The 15722-nt window shown below is 53.1% G+C and overlaps 1 protein-coding gene across 1 annotated transcript; it reads left to right on the forward strand.

Moving 5' to 3' along the window:
* Positions 1-1996: 1996 nt before the first annotated feature.
* Positions 1997-12955, forward strand: LOC146423967 (calpain small subunit 1-like). The gene is made up of 10 exons (XM_085044179.1): positions 1997-2269; positions 3205-3238; positions 4253-4342; positions 5974-6031; positions 6170-6234; positions 6361-6429; positions 7308-7386; positions 8876-8992; positions 11957-12015; positions 12703-12955. Exons 1-10 carry the CDS (start codon positions 2106-2108, stop codon positions 12727-12729), a joined length of 762 nt encoding a protein of 253 aa, XP_084900305.1. The 5' UTR covers positions 1997-2105; the 3' UTR covers positions 12730-12955.
* Positions 12956-15722: the final 2767 nt, after the last annotated feature.

Here is a 15722-nt window from a genome sequence, read left to right on the forward strand (position 1 = left end):
GGGGGGTCCAAAAATGGGTAGGGTCCCAAAATGGGGAGGGGTCGGAAAAATGGGGAGGGGTCCCAAAAATGGAAAAGGATCCCAAAAATGGGGAGGGGTCCTAAAATGGGGAGGAGGAATGGGGAGGGGTGCCAAAAATTGGGGAGGGGGATCCCAAAAATGGGGAGGGAGTCCTAAAATGGGGAGGGGGATTGGGGAGGGGTCCCAAAAATGGGGAGGGGTCCTAAAAATGGGGAGGGGTCCCAAAAATCCCAAAAATGGGGAGGGGTCCTAAAATTGGGGAGGGGTCCCTAAATGGGGAGGGGTCCCAAAAATCCCAAAATTGGGGAGGGGTCCTAAAAATTGGGAGGGGTCCCAAAAATCCCAAAAATGGGGAGGGGTCCCAAAGACCCCAAAATTGGGTGAGAAACCCGAAAATTTGGGGAATGGGAGGAAGCTGATGACGTCACCAGCGCGCATGCCCAACCGACTCTTCATTTGCATAGCCACGCCCCCTGCCTGGCCAGCGGGGCAGCTGTCGATCACTCGCTTGGCCACGCCCCCTGTGGTTAGCCACGCCCTTTCGCTTGAGGCTACGGGAAAATTCGGCTGTCAATCACTATCTTGGCCACGCCCTCTCGCTTGAGGCTATGGAGGATCCGGTTGTCAATCAATGCTTTGGCCACGCCCTCCTGGGTTGGGTCTATGTATTATCCGGCTGTCAATCACTACTTTGGCCACGCCCCCTAGCTTGAGGCTATGGATTATCAGGCTGTCAATCACTCTTTGGCCACGCCCGATTTAATTACCGTCTCCCGGGCCACGCCCCATTTTGGCCACACCCAGGGCGTGTCCCGCTCCCGGTTCCGCTCCGGGCGTTTCCCGGTTCGTTTAGCCCCGCCCCCTGCCGTGGCCCCGCCCCCTTCCCCGTTCCGGTTCCGCGCTCTCCCGACTCGCCGCCGCTCCGGTAAGTAACGAACCGAACCGAACCGAACTGAGCCTGCCCGAGACCCCCCGGTGACCACCCAGTGACCACCCGGTGACCCTCCGGTGACCACCCGGGACCCCCGAGCTTTGTCCCCCCGGAGCCGCCCGGTGACTCAGCGCTGACCGCGCCCCGGGACCGGAAACCGAAATGGGGCGGCACCGGGGGAACGGGGGAACGGGAGGATCCTGGGGGGTACCGGGGGGTCCTGGGGGTCCTGGGGTTACCGGGGGGTCCTGGGGTTACCGGGGGGTCCTGGGGGGTCCCGGGGTACCGGGGGTCCTGGGAATACCGGGGGTCTGGATACTGGGTCGGGGGTCCTGGGAATACCGGGAATACCGGGGAGTCCCGGGGGGTACCGGGGGGGTCCTGGAGGTCCTGGGAATACCGGGGGAATCTGGGGATCCTGGGGGTCCTGGGGGTCCCGGGGGTTCTGGAATACCGGGGGGACCGGGAATCCTGCGGGGGTCCTGCGGGATCCTGGGGGGTACCGGGGGGTCCTGGGAATACCGGAGGGTACCGGGAATACCGGGGGGATCCTGGGATAACGGGGGGGTCCTGGGGGTCCCGGGGGGTCCTGGGGGGTCCTGGGGGGTACCGGGGGGTCCCAGGTGGGGGTCCTGGGGGGTCCCGGGGGTTACCGGGGGGTCCTGGGGTGACCGGACAGCCCCCCGGGATTCCCGGGTGTGACCTAACGGTGCTCTGTGCTTCTCTTCCAGCCTCTCCCAGTGCTCCCAGTAACACCCAGTGCCTCCCAGTAACGCCCCAGTGCCTCCCAGTGCCTCCCGGTGTCACCCGGTGTCACCCCCGGTGTCACCCCCGGTGCCGCCAGGACCCTCCCAGTGCCGCCAGGACCCTCCCAGCACCTCCTAGTGCCTCCCAGTTCCCTCCCAGTGCCTCCCAGTGCCCTCCCAGTGCCCTCCCAGTCCATCCCAGTCCATTCCCAGTTCCCTCCCAGCGCCTCCCGGTCCCTTCCATTACCCTCCCAGTGTCTCCCAGTAGCTCCCAGTCCCTCCCAGTACCCTCCCAGTCCATCCCAGTTCCCTCCCAGTCCCTCCCAGTCCCTCCCAGTACCCTCCCAGTAGCTCCCAGTCCCTCCCAGTACCCTCCCAGTGTCTCCCAGTAGCTCCCAGTCACCGCCATGTTCCTGGTGAAGGGGTTGCTGGGGGGTGGGGGAGGGGCGGGCGGGGGTCTCCCCGGGAACATCGGCTCGGTGCTGGGGGGGCTGCTGAGCGGGGGTGGGGGCGGCGGGGGAGGGGCCGGGGGGGCCATGGGGGTGCTGGGGGGTGTCATCAGTGCCATCAGGTGAGGGGACTTTGTTGGGGACATTGGGGTTATTGGGGACATTGGGGAATTTGGGATGTTGGGGATGTTGGGAACATTGGGGACATTTGGGGACAGTGGGGATGTTGGTGATATTGGGGATATTGGGGACATTGGGGACATTTGGGGACATTGGGGGTGCTGGGGATTTGGGGACATCATCAGTGCCATCAGGTGAGGGGACAGCGGGGACAGCGGGGACTTTATTGGGGACATTGGGGACTTTGGGATATTGGGGATGTTGGGAACATTGGGGACATTGGGGATATTTGGGGACATTGGGGGTGCTGGGGGGAGTCATCAGTGCCATCAGGTGAGGGGACTTTATTGGGGACATTGAGATATTGGGGATGTTGGGGACTTTGGGGACTTTGGGGACATTGGGGGCACTGGGAACTTTGGGGACATTGGGGACTTTGGGGACATTGGGGATATTGTGATACTGGGAACTTTGGGGACATTGGAGACATTGGGGACATTGGGGATAATGGGGATGTTGGGGATAATGGGGAAACTGGGGACATTGGGGACTTTAGGGACTTCGGGGACTTTGGGGACACTGGGAATATTGGGGACATTGGGGATGTTGGGGACATTGGGGATGTTGGGGACACTGGGGACATTGGGGATGTCATCAGTGCCATCAGGTGAGGGGACACTGGGGATATTGGGGACATTGGGGATGTTGGCAATATTGGGGATATTGAGGATGTTGGGGACTTTGGGGACATTGGGGACATCTCAGGGGACACTGGGTGGGTTTTTAGGACCACAGTGGGGGACAGGGGGTGACACCCTGGGCTGGGAGGTGACACTTCAGGGTGGGAGGTGACACTTTTGGGACGGGAGGTGACAGTTGGGGACAGCAGGTGACACTTGAGGACAGCAGGTGACACCTGTGTCCCTCATGTCCCCAGCGAAGCTGCTGCTCACTACAACCCTGAGCCCCCGGTGAGTGACTATTGTCACCCCCTGTGACCCTTGGGGACACTCTGGGGGTGTGTTTGGGGACATTCCAGGGATGTCACCCCCAATTTTGGGGTCCCTGTCCCCCTGTGACCCCTGGGGACACTCTGGGGGTCTCCTTGGGGAGACTCTGGGGACGTCACACCCCAATTTTGTCCCCCCAGCCCCCTGGGGACACTCTGGGGGTGTTTTTGGGGACATTCCGGGGATGTCACACCCCAATTTTGGGGTCCCTCTCCCCCTGTGACCCTTGGGGACACTCTGGGGACACTCTGGGGGTGTCCTTGGGGACACTCTGGGGATGTCACACCCCAATTTTGGGGTCCCTGTCCCCCCAGCCCCCTTGGGGACACTGTGGGGGTGATTTTGGGGACACTCTGGGGATGTCACCCCCAATTTTGTCCCCCCAGCCCCCTTGGGGACACTCTGGGGGTGTTTTTGGGGACACTCCGGGGGTGTCACCCCAATTTTGGGGTCCCTGTCCCCCCAGCCCCCTTGGGGACACTCTGGGGGTGTTTTGGGGACACTCTGGGGGTGTGTTTGGGGACATTCCGGGGGTGTCACACCCCAATTTTGGGGTCCCTCTCCCCCTGTGACCCTTGGGGACACTCTGGGGACACTCTGGGGGTGTGTTTGGGGACACTCTGGTGACATCACACCCCAATTTTGTCCCCCCAGCCCCCTTGGGGACACTCTGGGGGTGATTTTGGGGACACTCTGGTGACATCACACCCCAATTTTGTCCCCCCAGCCCCCTTGGGGACACTCTGGGGGTGATTTTGGGGACACTGCGGGAGTGTCACACCCCGATTTTGGGGTCCCTGTCCCCCCAGCCCCCTTGGGGACACTGTGGGGGTGATTTTGGGGACACTCTGGGGATGTCACCCCCAATTTTGTCCCCCCAGCCCCCTGGGGACACTCTGGGGGTGTTTTGGGGACACTCTGGGGGTGTGTTTGGGGACACTCCGGGGGTGTCACACCCCAATTTTGTCCCCCCAGCCCCCCCGCGCTCACATCTCCACCGTCGATGCCAACGAGAGTGAGGAAGTTCGGCAATTCCGGAGACTCTTCGCCCAGCTGGCCGGCGAGGTGAGACCCCAAAATACCCCAAAATACCCCAAAAAAACCCCAAAAAACCCCAAAAAGCACAAAAAAACACAAAAAACCCCACTGGGAATCTCCCAGGATTCACCGGGATCCCAAAAAACCCCGCAAAAAAAAAACCCCAAAAAAATCCCCAAAAAAATCCCCAAAAAACCCCCAAAAAACAAAAAAAAAACCCCAAAAACCCCAGAAAAACCCCAAAAAAACCCCAAAAAAGCCAGAAAAACCCCAAAAAACCCCAAAAAACCAAATAAACCCCTAAAATACCCTCCAAAAACCCCAAAAAGCCCAAAAAACCCCAAAATACAAAGAAAAACCCCAGAAAAAACCCACTGGGAACCTCCCAGTATCCACCGGGACCCCAAAAAACCCCCAAATAAACCCCAGAAAAGCCCCAAAAAAAACCCAAAAACACCCAAAAACACCCAAAAAAACCCTAAAAACAAACAAAAAAAAAAAACCAAAAACCCCCAAAAAACCCACAAAACCCTAAAACCCCCAAAAACCCTAAAAAACCCCAAAAACCCCAAACCCCAAAAACCCAAAAACAAAAAAAACTCCAAAAACCTAAAAATCCGGGAAAAAAAAAACCCCCAAAAACCCCAGGAAATACCCAAAAAACCCCAAAAAAACTCCAAAAACCCCCAGGAACCCACCAGGAACCTGCCAGGATCCACCGGGACCCCAAAAACCCCGGGAAGACCCCAAAAAACTCGTGGAACCCCCAAAAAATCCCAGGAAAACCCAAAAAAACTCCCGGGAACCCCTAAAAAACCCTAGATACCCCAAAAAACCCCAGCAAACCCCAAAAAAACCCCAAAAAATCCCAAAAAAACCCACAGGGAACCTCCCAGGATCCACGTGGACCCCAAGAAACCCCAAAATACCCCAAGAAACCCCAAAATACCCCAAGGACCCCAAAAAAACCCCAGGAATTCCCCAGGATTTGGGGTCAGGATTTGGGAATTCCCCAGGATTTGGGATCAGGATTTTTGGGGTTCCCCAGCATTTGGGATCAGGATTTTTGGGATCTCCCAAGCTTTTGGGGTCAGGATTTTGGGGTCCCCAGGATTTGGGATCTCCCAAGATTTAGGGATCAGGATTTTTGGGGTTCCCAAGATTTTGGGATCAGGATTTTGGGATCTCCCAAGATTTTGGGATTCCCAGATTTTGGGGTCAAGATTTGGAGTTCCCTAGACTTTGAGGGAGTTCCCCAGGCTCTGGGATCGGGATTTTTGGGAATTCCCCAGATTTTGGGGTCAGGATTTTGGGGTTCCCCAGGATTTGGGATCAGGATTTGGGGTTCCCCAGACTTTGAGGGAGTTCCCCAGGCTCTGGGATCAGGATTTGGGATTCCCCAAGCTTTTGGGGTCAGGATTTGGGGTCCCCAGGATTTTTGGGGTTTCCCAAGCTTTTGGGGTCAGGATTTGGGGTTCCCCAGGATTTGGGAAATCCCCAGGATTTTTGGGGTTTCCCAAGATTTGGGGTCAGGATTTGGGGTCCCCAGACTTTGAGGGAGTTCCCCAGGATTTAGGATCAGGATTTTGGGGTTCCCCAAGTTTTTGGGGTCAGGATTTGGGGTCTCCAGCCCCCCTGACCCCCCAAAAACCCCGCAGGACATGGAGGTGAGCCCCACGGAGCTGATGAACATCCTCAACAGGGTCGTCACCCGCCGTGAGTCCCCAAAATCCGGGAAATTTGGGGGAAATTTGGGGGAATTTTGGGGTCTCCGGGACTCAGGGGGGTCCTGGCAGTCCGGACATCCCAAAAAATCCCCAAAATCCCCCAAAATTTCCCCCAAATTCCCTCCAGATCCTGACCTGAAGACAGACGGGTTCGGCTTGGACACCTGCCGGAGCATGGTGGCTGTCATGGATGTATCCAAATTTTGGGGTTTTTTTGGGGTTTTTGGGGTTTTTTGGGGATTTTGGGGTTTTTTTGGGGGATTTTGGGGTGTGGGGGGATCCCTGCTGAACCCCAAATTATCCTTAATGAACCCCCAGAGTGACACCACAGGGAAATTGGGGTTCGAGGAGTTCAAGTACCTCTGGAACAACATCAAGAAGTGGCAGGTGAGGGAAAATCCTAAATTGGGGAAATCCTAAATTGGGGGGAAAATCCTAAAATTGGAAATCCTGAAATTGGGGAAAATCCTAAAATTGGGGAAAATCCTGGAGGGGGAAATCACAGAGTGGGGGAAATCTTAAAATTGGGGGAAAATCCTAAAATTGGGGAAATCCTGAAATTGGGGAAATCCAAGAATTGGGAGAAATCCCAAAATTGGGGAAAAATCCTAAAACTGAGGGAGAAATCCTAAAATTGAAATCCAAAATTGGAAATCCTAAAATTGGGGGAAAATCCTAGGGTGGGAAATCCCGAAGTTGGGGGGAAATCCTGAAATTGGGAGAAATCCCAAATGGGGGAAATCCAGATTGGGAAAATCTAAAGTGGAAATCCTGGGGGTGAATCATAAAATTCGGGAGAAAATTGTAAAACTGGGGGAAAATCCCAAAATTGGGGAAAAATCCTAAAATTGGGGAAAATCCTGAATGGGGGAAATCCTAAAATTGGGAAAATCCTAAAATTGGGAGAAATCCTAAAACTGAAATTCTAGAATTGGGAGGGAAAATCCCAAAATTGGGGAAAAATCCCAAAATTGGGGGGAAAATCCTAAAACTGTGGAAAATCCCAAAAATGAAGGGAAATCCCAAAACTGGGGGGAAAAAAAAAATCCCAAAAATCAGGGGAAAATCCCTAAACTCTGAGGAAAAATCCCAAAAATGGAGGAAAAATCCCAAAAATAGGAGGAAAAATCCCAAAAATAGGAGGAAAAATCCCAAAACTGGGGGGGAAAATCCCAAACCTGGGGGAAATCCCAAACCTGGGTGAACATTTGGGGGTTCAGGACCCCCCAGGACCCCAAAACTTTTGGGATTTTTTTGTCCCTCAGTGTGTTTACAAACAATTCGATGTGGATCGTTCCGGAACCATCGGACCCCAGGAGCTGCCGGGAGCCTTCGAGGCTGCAGGTTTTTGGGGTTTTTTTGGGGGATTTTTGGGATTTTTGGGGATTTTTTGGAGGGATTTGGGGGGAATTTTGGGGAGTTTTTGGGAATTTTTGGGGATTTTTGGGATTTTGGGGTCGTTCGGAACCATCGGACTCAGGAGCTGCCGAGCCTTCGAGGCTGCAGGTTTGGGGTTTTGGGTTTTTTGGTTTTTGGGGATTTTGGGGTTTTTGGGGGATTTTTGGGGTGATTTTTGGGGATTTTTGGGGGGATTTTGGGATTTTGGGGTTTTGGGGATTTTTGGGGTGATTTTTGTGGTTCTTGGATTTTGGGGGATTTGGGGTTTTGGGGGATTTTGGGGGATTTTGGGGTTTTGGGGGGATTTTTGGATTTTTGGGTATTTTGGGTTTTTGGGATTTTTAAGATTTTCAGTTTTTGGATTTTTGGGATTTGGATTATTTGGAACCACCTGGACCCAGGAGCGCCAGGAGCCTTCAAGGTGGTTTTTGGGGGATTTTGGGGCAATTTTGGGGGTTTTTTTGGGATTTTTGGGGCAATTTTTGGGGCAATTTTTGGGGCAATTTTGGGGATTTTTGGGGCAATTTTTGGGGCAATTTTTTGGGATTTTTGATGGGATTTGGGGGTTTTGGGGGATTTTTAGGGTTTTGGGGATTTAGAATCTTTTTGGGGGATTTTTGGGGATTTTGGGGTGGTGGAGCCTTGTGGTCTTGGGGATTTTGATTTTTGGGCCTGGGGGATTTTTGGGGCCTGGGGCCTTTAGGGCTTTGGGGCTCTGTAATTTTGGGATCTTGGGGCTCCAATGATTTGGGGATTTGGTGGAATTTGGGGGATTTTGGGGAGTTTCGGGGTTATTTTGATGCAATTTTGGGGTTATTTTGATCCAATTTTGGGGCAATTTCGGGGCTATTCTGATGCAATTTTGGGGTTATTTTGATGCAATTTTGGGGCTATTTTGATCCAATTTTGGGGCAATTTTGGGGCTATTTTGGGGCATATTTGGGGTCAAAGGTCACACTCTCCCCCCAGGGTTCCGGCTGCCCCCCCCGCTCTGGGCGGTTTTGGGGTGATTTTGGGGTTATTTTGATCCAATTTTGGGGCTATTTTGATGCAATTTTGGGGTTATTTTGATGCTATTTTGGGGTTATTTTGATGCAATTTTGGAGTTATTTTGATCCAATTTTGATGCAATTTCGGGGCTATTTTTGGGTTATTTTGGGGCAACTTTGGGGTTATTTTGGGGCAATTTTAGGGTTATTTTGATGCAGTTTTGGGGCTATTTTTATCCAATTTTGATGCAATTTCGGGGCTATTTTTGGGTTATTTTGGGGCAATTTTGGGGTTATTCTGATGCAATTTTGGGGTTATTTTGGGGCAATTTTGATCCAATTTTGATGCGATTTTGGGGCTATTTTGATCCAATTTTGGGACAATTTTTGGGGCTATTTTGGGGCATATTTGGGGTCAAAGGTCACACTGCCCCTCTCCCCCCCAGGGTTCCGGCTGCCCCCCCCGCTCTGGGCGGTTTTGGGACGTCGCTATGGTGACGAGGGAGGAAATTTGGATTTCGACAACTTCATCAGTTGCCTCGTGCGCCTCGACGCCATGTTCCGTACGGGAGACCCCAAAAAATCCCGAAATTCGGGGGGAAATTGGGGGGAAATCCCGAAATTTGGGAGGGAAATCCTGAAATTCGGGGGGGAATGGGGGAAATCTGGGGGGGAATGGGTGAAATTTGGGAAAAATCCCTAAATTCGGGGAAATTGGGGGAACCCGAAATTTGGGGGGGAAAGAATGAAATCTGGGGGGAAATCCCAAAATTCAGCTGGGAAAGAGAGTGAAATCTGGGGGGAATGGGTGAAATTTGGGGAAAAATCCTGAAATTTGGGAGGGGAAAATACTGAAATTGGGGAAGAAATCCTGAAATTTGGGGGAATATAGGTGAATTTCGGGGGGAAATGTTGAAATTTGGGGGGGAAAAAATCTCTAAAATTGGGAGGAAATGTTGAAATTCAGGGGAGGGAAAGTGAAATTTGGGGGAAAAATCCACAAATTTGGGGAAAAAAAATCCCAAAATTTGGGGGAAAATCATGAAATTGGGGAGGAAAAAAACATAAAAATTTGGGGAGAAAATCCTGAAATTTGGAGGAAAAAATTCCAAAATTTGGGGGAAATAAAGAAATTTTGGGAAAAACCCAAAATTTGGGGGAAATCCAAAAATTCAGGGAGAAAATCCCAAAATTTGGGGGGAAAAATCCTGAAATTTGGGGGAAATAATGAAATTTGGGGAAAACCCCAAAATTTGTGTGGAAATCCTGAAATTTGGGGAGAAAATCCCTAAATTTGGGGAGAAAGAATGAGATTTATGGGGGAATGGGGGAAATTTGGGGAGAAACTTGAAATTTGGGGGGAAAAATAATGAAATTCATGGGGAAAATACTAAAATTTGGGGGAATGGGGGAAATCTGGGGGAGAAATCCCGGAAATTCAGGGGGAAACTTGACATTTAGGGGGAAATCCCAAAATTTGGGAGGGAAATAATGAAATCTGGGAAATCCCAAAATTTGGGAAATCCTAAAATTTTGAGGGAAATCCCAAAATTCGGGGGTAACTCCTGAAATTCAGGGGGGAAATAATGAGATTTAGGGGGAAATCCTAAAATTCAGGGGGGAATGGGTGAAATCTGTGGAGAAATCCTGAGATTTAGGGGGGAAAGAATGAAATTTGGGGGGAAATCCCGAAATTTGGGGGGGAGAGAATGAAATCTGGGGAGAAATCCTGAAATTTGGGGAGGAATGGGGGAAATCTGTGGGGAAATCCCAAAATTCAGGGAGGAAATAATGAGATTTAGGGGGAAATCCCAAAATTCGGGGAGGAAATAATGAAATTCAGGGGGAAAACCCAAAATCGGGGAGGAAATTGCAAAATATTGGGGGAAATCCCGAAATTCACTGGGGAAAAAATCCCAAAATTGGCGTTGAAATCCTAAAATCGGGGAGGAAATCCTGAAATTCAGGGGGGAAATCCCAAAATTCAGGGGGGAATGGGAGAAATTTGGGGAGAAATCCTGAAATTCAGGGGGGAAATCCTAAGATTTAGGGGGAAATCCCGAAATTAGGGGAATGGGGAAATCTGGGAAATCCTGAATTTTGGGGGAAATTCTGAGATTTGGGGGAAAACCTGAAATTCAGGGGAAATCCCAAAATTTGGGGAGGAAATCCTGAAATTTGGGGGAAAAAATCCCAAAATTTGGGGGAAAGAATGAAATTTTGGGGGAAATCCGAAATTTGGGGGAAATCCCAAAATTTAGGGAGAAAATCCCAAAATTTGGGGGGAAAAATCCCAAAATTTAGGGGAAATAATGAAATTTGGGGAAAATCCCAAAATTTGGGAAATCCTGAAATTTGGGGGAAAAATCCCAAAATTTTGGGAGAAAAATAAAAATTTGGGGGGAAATCCTGAAATTCGGGGGGGAAAGAATGAAATTCAGGGGAAAAATCCCAAAATCCAGGGGGAAAGAGTGAAATCTGGGGAGGAATCCTGAAATTTGGGGGAAATCCTGAGATTTAGGGGGAAATCCCGGATTTTGGGGGGGGAAATAACGAAATTCAGGGGGAAAATCCTGAAATTTAGGGGGAAATCCCAAAATTCAGGGGGAATCTCACCTGATTTTGGGGTCTCCCCTGATTTTGGGGTTTCCCCTGATTTTGGGGTTTCCCCTGATTTTGGGATTTTGGGGTTTCCCCTGATTTTAGGGTTATGGCTTTTCCCCTGATTTTGGGGTTTTCCCGGGTTTTGGGGTTTTGGGGTTTCCCTGATTTTGGGATTCCCCTGATTTTGGGGTTTCCCCTGATTTTGGGGTTTTGGGGTTTCCCCTGATTTTGGGATTTTAGGGTTTTGGGGTTTCCCCTGATATTGGGGTTTGGGGTTTCCCCTGATTTTGGGGTTTTGGGGTTTTCCCTGGTTTTGGGGTTTTGGGGTTTTCCCTGATTTTAGGGTTTTGGCTTTTCCCCTGATTTTGGGGTTTTCCCGGGTTTTGGGGTTTTCCCGGGTTTTGGGGTTTTGGGGTTTTCCCTGATTTTGGGGTTTTCCCAGATTTTGGGGTTTTGGGGTTTCTCCAGATTTTGGGGTTTTGGGGTTTCTCCAGATTTTGGGGTTTTGGGGTTTTCCCTGATTTTGGGGTTTTCCCTGATTTTGGGGTTTTGGGGTTTCTCCAGATTTTGGGGTTTTGGGGTTTTCCCTGATTTTGAGGTTTTCCCTGATTTTGGGGTTTTGGGGTTTCCCTGATTTTGAGGTTTTCCCTGATTTTGGGGTTTTGGGGTTTCCCCTGGTTTTTGCGGTTTCCCCTGGTTTTTGGGGTTTTGGGGTTTGAGATTTCCCCTGATTTTGGGGTTTTGGGGTTTGGGGTTTCCCCTGATTTTGAGGTCTCTCTCCCCTGATTTTGGGTTTTCCCTGATTTTGGGATTTTAGGGTTTTGGGGTTTGGGGGTCTCCCCTGATTTTGGGGTTTTGGGTTTTCCTCTGATTTTGGGATTTTAGGGTTTTGGGTTCTCCCCTGATTTTGGGGTTTTTCTCAGGTGCTTTCAAGTCCCTGGATCGGGACGGGACGGGGCAGATCCGCGTCAGCCTGCAGGAGGTGCCTTTGGGGTTTTGGGGTCACCCCAGGGGTTTTGGGGTCACCGAGGGGTTTTGGGGTCACCCGAGGGGGTTTTGGGGTCATCCCAGAGGTTTTGGGGTCACTTGGGGGGGTTTGGGGTCACCCAATCCCTTTTTGGGGTGTGTTTGGGGTTTGGGGAGGGGGAAAGGAGGGAAACCCCAAAATTACCCCAAATCCCCCAGAATGATCCCAAATCCCCCTGGAATGAGCCCAAATCCCATGGAATGACCCCAAATTCCCCCAGAATCCCTTAAATCCTCCCAGAATGACCCCAAATCCTTCTGGAATGACCCCTAATCCCCCAGAATGACCCCAAATCCCCCTCAGAATGACCCCAAATCTCCCCAGAATGATCCCAAATCCCCCCAAAATGACCCCAAATCCCATGGAATGACCCCAAATCCCCCAAAATGACCCCAAATTCTCCCAGAATGACCCCAAAATGCCCCAAATTGCCCCAGAATGCCCCTAAAATCACCCAGAAATCCCCAAAATCCCCCAAATTACCCCAAATCGTCCCAAATTGCCCCAAAATCCCCCAAATGACCCCAAATCCCCAAAATGACCCCAAATCCCCCAGAATGACCCCAAACCCCCTGGAATGACCCCAAAATTCCCCAAATGACCCCAAAATCCCCCAAATCCTAACCGGCTGTTTCCCACAAGTGGCTGCAGCTCACCATGTACTCCTGAGGAGACCCCAGACCCCCCAAAACCCCCCAGGAGACCCCAAAACCACCCTGAGACCACCCAAAACCACCCTGAGACCACCCAAAACCACCCCAGGACACCCCAAGAGACCCCAAAACCACCCCAGGACACCCCAAGACCACCCCAGGACACTCCAGGACACTCCAGGACACCCCAACTGCACCCCCAAATCAAATCCCCCTCCCCAAATAAATCCCCCCAAACCCCACTGAGTGCCTTCGGCTGGAATTTGGGGAGGGGGAGAGCTGGGGGGATTTTGTTGGGGGCTAGGGGGGGATTTTAAGGGGGGTTTGGGGGGATTTTGGGGGGTCAGAGATTTTTTGGAGGATTTTTTTGCGGGTCTGGAGAGATTTTGGGGTTCTGGAGGGATTTTTGGGGGTTTGGAGGATTTTGGGGATCTTTTTGGGGTTTAATCTGGGATTTTTTTTTGAGGATTTTTTGGGGGGTCTGGAGGGATTTTTTGAGAATCTGGAGGAATTTTTTTGGAGGGATTTTTGCAGGGTCTGGAGGATTTTGGGGGTCTGGAGGGATTTTTGTGGATCTGTAGGAATTTTGGGGGGTTCTGGAGGGATTTTTGGGGGGTTTGGAGGATTTTTTTGGAGGGTCTGGTGGGATTTTTGAGAGGATTTTTTTGTAGGGTCTGAGAAGTTTTGAAGAGTCTGAGAGGATTTTGAGAGAGATTTTTTGGGGGTCTGGAGGATTTTGAGGGGGTTTGGGAGGATTTTTGGGGGTCTGGAGGGATTTTTTGAGAGTCTGGATTTTGGGGGTTCTGGAGAGGGGAGTGCAGAGGGACTTTTTGGTCTGGAGGATTTTTTGGGGGGTCTGAGTTTTGGGGGTTCTGGAGGGATTTTTGGGGTCTGGAAGGGATTTTGGGGTCAAGAGGGATTTTTTTTGGAAAGGGTCTGGATACAGGATTTTTTGGGGGATTTCTGGATTACAGAGATTTTTTTGGGGAGTCTGGGGGATATTTGGGGTCGGGGATTTTGGGGGTCTGGAGGATTTTGGGATTGGAAGGATTTTTGGCGCTCTGGAGAGGATTTTGGGATTGGGGAGGGATTTTTTGCGGATCTGGAAAAATTTTTGGGGAGTTGGGGACCCGAATTTTTGGGGGTCTGGAGAGGGATTTTTTGGGGCTTCTGGAGGATTTTTGGAGGGATTTTTGCAGGGTCTGGAGGATTTTTGAGAGTCTGAGGGATTTTTGGGGGGATTTTTTGGGGTCTGGAGGATTTTTTGGGGGTTCTGGAGGATTTTTGGGGGGTTTATGGAATTTTGGGGGGTCACAAGGGGATTTTTGGGGGGATTTTGGGGTTTTAGAGATTTTTTGGGGGTCTGGGGGATTTTGGGGTTTGGGGATTTTTGGGGGGGTCTGGAGGGGGGTCTGGAGGGATTTTTTGGGGTCTGGCAGGATTTGGGGGTGTCTAGCTGGATTTGGGGGTTCAGTGCCCTCGGGGTCGGTAACGGGAGGGGCTCGGGGGGGTCCCGGGGTGGTCCCGGGACTCAACTCGGGGGTCCCGGGGAGAATCCCGGTGGGATGTCCTGGTACCAGTAGTGACCTCCCGGTCCCAGTGTGAAGGTCCCGGTTCCGGTGGGGGTGTCCCGGTACCGGTGAGGGTTTCCCAGTACCGGTGGGAGTGTCCCGGTTCCGGTGTGAGGGTCCCGGTCCGGGATTCAGCTCCGGGGTCCCGGTCCCGGTGGGAGTGTGCCGGTACCGGTGGGGATATCCCGGTCCCGGTAGTGACCTCCCGGTTCTGGTGTGAGGGTCCCGGTACCGTTGTGAGGGTCCCGGTACCGGTGGAGGTGTCCCGGTCCCGGTGTGAGGCTGTCCCGGTCCCGGTGTGACGTTCCGGGTCCCGGTTCCCGTGTGGGTGTCCCGGTGGTGGTGTCCCGGTCCCGGTAAGAGTCCCGGTCCCGGTGAGGGTTTCCCGGTACCGGTGTGAAGGTCCCGGTACCGGTGGGGATGTCCCGGTCCCGGTAATGAGCTCCCGGTCCCGGTGTGAGGGTCCCGGTCCGGAATTCAGCTCAGGGGTCCCGGTTCTGGTAGGGGTTTCCCGGTACCGGTGGGGCTGTCCCGGTCCCGGTAGTGGCCTCCCGGTACTGGTGTGAGGGTCCCGGTCCCGGTAATGACCTCCCGGTACCGGTGTGAGGCTCCCGGTCTGGGATTCACCTCAGGGGTTCCGGTACCTGTGGGGGTGTCCCGGTTCCGGTTCCCATGCGGGTGTCCCAGTGAGGGTGTCCCGGTTCCGGTGAGGGTGTCCCGGTCCCAGTGGACATCTCCCGGTACCGGTAGTGACCTCCCGGTTCCGGTGTGAGGGTCCCGGTCCCGGTGAGGGTCCCGGTCCCAGTTTGAGCGTCCCAGTCCCGGTACCGGTGGGAGTGTCCCGGGTTCAGCTCCGGGGTCCTGGTGTGAGGGTCCAGGTACCGGTGGGGATGTCCCGGTTACCGTGTGGCTGTCCCGGTGAGGGTCCCGGTCCCGGTCCTGGTGGAGGTTTCCCGATCCCGATCCCGGTAATTCCCTCCCCCTCCCCTCGTCCCCACCCCCTCCCCCCCGTATTCCCGGTGTCGCGGTGTCTCGGTGTGGGTGTCCCGGTGTGAGTGTCCCGATGGTGGTTTCCCGGTCCCGATGGTGGTTTCCCGGTCCTGATCCCGGTTTCGATCCCGATCCCGGTAGTTCCTTCCCCCTCCCCCATTCCCCCCCCCCCCCGTATTCCCGGTGTCCCGGTGTCGCGGGGACCCGTTGGGGGTGTCCCGGTCTCGGTGGGGATGTCCCGATTCCGGTCCTGGTAGTGGTGTCAGTGTCCCGGTGGGGGTTTCCCGGTCCTGATCCCGGTGTCCCGGTGTCCCAGGGCGGGGGCAGCCTCTCGCTCCCGGTGTCCCGGTGTCGCGGGGCGGTCCCAGCCCCTCTCTCCCGGTGTCCCGGGGCGGTCCCGGGGCGGTCCCAGCCGCTCTCTCCCGGTGTCCCGGGGCGGTCCCAGCCG

Source organism: Lichenostomus cassidix, unplaced genomic scaffold (assembly GCF_008360975.1).
Source record: "Lichenostomus cassidix isolate B80296 unplaced genomic scaffold, HeHo_3.0 HiC_scaffold_35, whole genome shotgun sequence".
Classification (NCBI taxonomy): Eukaryota; Metazoa; Chordata; class Aves; order Passeriformes; family Meliphagidae; genus Lichenostomus; species Lichenostomus cassidix.

Bases quoted from the DNA above. Each gene is read 5' to 3' on its own strand.
- LOC146423967 (XM_085044179.1), top strand. From the start codon at position 2,106: ATGTTCCTGGTGAAGGGGTTGCTGGGGGGTGGGGGAGGGGCGGGCGGG. The intron at 2,270-3,204 runs GTGAGGGGACTT...TCATGTCCCCAG, and splicing joins GGTGTCATCAGTGCCATCAG to CGAAGCTGCTGCTCACTACA. The intron at 8,993-11,956 runs GTACGGGAGACC...GGTTTTTCTCAG, and splicing joins GCGCCTCGACGCCATGTTCC to GTGCTTTCAAGTCCCTGGAT.